At 37.5% G+C, this 3,711-nt stretch overlaps 1 protein-coding gene across 1 annotated transcript; it reads right to left on the bottom strand.

The window, feature by feature from the left end:
- Positions 1 to 1,642: 1,642 nt before the first annotated feature.
- LOC128251213 (zinc finger protein 271-like) lies at positions 1,643 to 3,709 on the bottom strand (the record flags this gene model as incomplete). The annotated part of the gene is made up of 1 exon (XM_052977809.1): positions 1,643 to 3,709. A coding segment is annotated over one exon (1,335 nt), but the record flags the coding sequence as incomplete, so codon positions are not given.
- Between the last annotated feature and the right edge of the window lie 2 nt (positions 3,710 to 3,711).

Genomic DNA, 3,711 nt, shown 5'->3' with positions numbered 1-3,711 from the left:
GGGTAGTGCCCTATATGTATTTACTTTCGAAGTAGGAATTCCATCGAAGTCGCCTTTGCCTTTCATCCTTTCGGGCTCGATAAATTAGGTACCATTTGCGTTCTGGGGTCGATCTAATCCACTGGCCCACTACCCTAGAAAATTGCAGGCCTTGTGCATAAAGTGGAAAGGATTATTTTTATTATTCATCGACCCCGAAACGAATGAACGTCAAAACTGACATCGGCGGAAACTCCCGACTTCAAATACGGCCGAAGTCGTCTTTGCATTCATTCCCTTTCGGGGGCAATACTGGGTTCTATGCATTCTACTTCCCGCTCACATGAAAGATTGCTGGCCCTCAGCCAAAATTTGAAACCATCATCATCATTACTATTATCAATATAACCTTAAAGCAAATCTTTGTCAACTTCACGTTTTATCAATGCTTCCTAAAGAACAGGACAACATTAATTAATGTGGTATTTTTCAATCCGTTTCCTCTTATTTTAATCATTAATTATGCCACATTACACTCATCGTACAAATCAATTTACTTTATATCACACGTAACAGTTGTTTTCCTAAACAACAGACCAGCATTTCATTTTATAAGTTATTATTTAAGACGAGGAAATATATTTTCCTCATGTCGTTAGATTTTCGCTTCGAAATAATTACTGGTTCACATAATTCTATCAATTACATTACTATTACAAGTATTATAACCACCATTACAGCCTTAAATTAAATCTTTGTCAACTTACCGTATTCAGATATAAACAATGAATCAGTGATCGATAATTAATCGACGCTAATTAATAATACACGTGCACCTACCAGGAAGCGTTGTAGAAGTTATTCCCCTTTATATGGCTGTATTTCTTTAATTCTCCAATAGATGGCTCTACTGACTGGTTGGTTTCGTTCCGTTTCTTTGTCCCATTCTGGCAACAACTTCGCCTAGAAGGGTTTTCAAATTTTTACCAGATTATTTGAATAAAGTGTACTCACATATTTTACTCTACGACTGCTTGTAGCACATGACTTGAGCCGGTTATAGATACCTTAAGAAAGAAGACGTCTCCAACATGTGGTTCCCTGACGCGCCGTCGCACTTGCGTCCCCTTCCTAGAATCATTTCCTCTCCTTTCTTCACAATTGACACCGATCCAAGGAAAAAAAAAGATACTGCTTCTATATTCCGTCTTGTAATTGCTCATTCTGTTGGAGCCTGGGAGGACGATGTTCCCTTCGAGATCCCTGTAGGTCCATGGGACCGTCCTTTCCCTCTCCGTTTTCATCGGAAGTATATCGAACAAATGACGATGTATTCTACCCAATGATGCATTATTCGGAGTATTAATCGCAGTCATCTTTCCTATTTCCCACTGTAGAACTTTCTTCAGCTATACATAAAAATGACCCCGGTTAAAAAATGTGTTTTGGTGTGTTTTTTTTCTTTTTTTCTTCTTTTCAATCACCTACACTGTGAGAGCAAATACAATCGGTCATCTAATTCAGGGGTTCTCAACTATATTTTGCCTTTGATTACTTTTCTATTCTAGTGGACACCCATAGCCATTCGATGTTTAAAAACTAGTTTCATATTTAAGATATAGAGGAGACAGTGTCTAGACAAAGAGTAACATAACGAACAGGAAATGATTACAGACTAACTCTTTATTCATCACTCTTTATTAACAAATTCCTTAAAATCCAACCAGACATCGTCAGTCATCAAATCAATATTTTTACAGATGATGACAAATTTGAAGTTTACGTTCATGGGATTAAAGTTGGTGATGTCAAAATTAACAAGGGAAATGGAACTGATTTTTTAAAAGACAAAATAATGTAATTTGCTGTCATGAAATAAAATTTGACTTTGATACAGTTACACTTGTGGCTGAAGTAGGTGTTGTCCAAATTGACAAGTGGACGAACCGTCTTTTTGCAGAGAAAACAGTCTGAATTGTTTTTATGTAATACTTTTTGACATTGATACAGTTACATGTTTGTGAATACACAATATGGATAGATGTGTTTGTTTTCTGTGTTTTTTGAGAGAATGGTTTACCAAAGATGTCATAAAGACATGACTTGTCATCTGTAGAAATGTGTTCGCGTACAGTTAAGTTAGATCTATGAGAGAATGATTTACCACAGGTACCACTAAGACATAGTTCCTCTCTGCTATGAAGATATTCGTGTATAGTGAAAACACTATTTTCAAAAAATGAATTACAACAGGTGTAGTAATGTTATGGCTTCCCTCCAGTATGTGTATGTGACCCACTTTTGGAGAACAATTTTGCTATAAATAATACAATATGGCTTCTCTCCAACATGTATACTTTTATGACAAGTCAAGATACTATTGCAAGAGAATGATTTACCTCCCTCCTGTGTGAATACGATTGTGACTAGTCAGTTTATCAATTCGGGAGAATGATTTACCACAAACATTGCAATGATATGGCTTCTCTCCTGTATGTGTACATTTGTGTTTAGGCAAATCACGACTTCTAGAGAATGATTTACCACAAATATCACAATGATATGGCTTCTCTCCTGTATGTGTACGTTTGTGTTTAGTCAAGTCCCCACTATAGGAGAATGATTTACCACAGATATTGCAATGAAATGGCTTCTCTCCTGTATGTGTACGTTTGTGTTTAGGCAAGTCCCCACTATGGGAGAATGATTTACCACAGATATTGCAATGATATGGCTTCTCTCCTGTATGTGTACGTTTGTGTTCAGGCAAGTCACGACTTCTAGTGAATGATTTACCACAGATATTGCAATGATATGGCTTCTCTCCTGTATGAATACGTTTGTGACAGACCAACATGTAACTTTGGGAAAATGATTTACCACAGATATCACAAGGATATGGCTTCTCACCTGTGTGCATACGTTTGTGGACAGTGAAGCCACTACTTCGAGAGAATGATTTACCACAAATATTACAATGATACGACTTCTCTCCTGTATGTGTACGCTTGTGTACAGTCAAGTGATCACTTCGAGAGAATGATTTACCACATATGTCACAATGATACGACTTCTCTCCTGTATGTGTACTTTTGTGAATAGTCAACTGAGTATACGAAAAGAATGATTTACCACAGAAATTGCAATGATATAGGTCCTTTCCTGTATGAATACGTTTGTGAAGGACCAAGCTGCTTTTTCGGGGAAATGATTTATCACAAATATCACAATGATATGGCGTCTCTCCTGTATGTGTACATTTGTGCTGAGTCAAGGTACCCCTTTCAGAGAATGATTTACCACAGATTTTGCAATGATATGGCTTCTCTCCTGTATGTGTACGTTTGTGACAGATCAAGCTGCCTTTTCGGGGGAATGATTTACCACAAATATTACAACGGTATGGCTTCTCTCCTGTATGCGTACGTTTGTGCTGAGTCAAGGTACCCCTTTGAGAGAATGATTTACCACAGATTTTGCAATGATATGGCTTCTCACCTGTATGTGTACGTTTGTGGGCAGTTAAGCCGCTACTTTCGGAGAATGATTTACCACAGATATTACAATGATATGGTTTCTCTCCTGTATGTGTACGTTTGTGACGGACCAAGTTGCCTTTTCGGGGGAATGATTTACCACAGATATTGCAATGAAATGGCTTCTCTCCTGTATGTGTACGTTTGTGTATAATTAACTTATTACAAGGGAATGATTTACCACAGATATCACAGG

The sequence above is a fragment of the Octopus bimaculoides genome, chromosome 29 (genome assembly GCF_001194135.2).
Source record: "Octopus bimaculoides isolate UCB-OBI-ISO-001 chromosome 29, ASM119413v2, whole genome shotgun sequence".
Classification (NCBI taxonomy): domain Eukaryota; kingdom Metazoa; phylum Mollusca; class Cephalopoda; order Octopoda; family Octopodidae; genus Octopus; species Octopus bimaculoides.
This window is presented reverse-complemented; position numbering and strand designations above follow the sequence as displayed.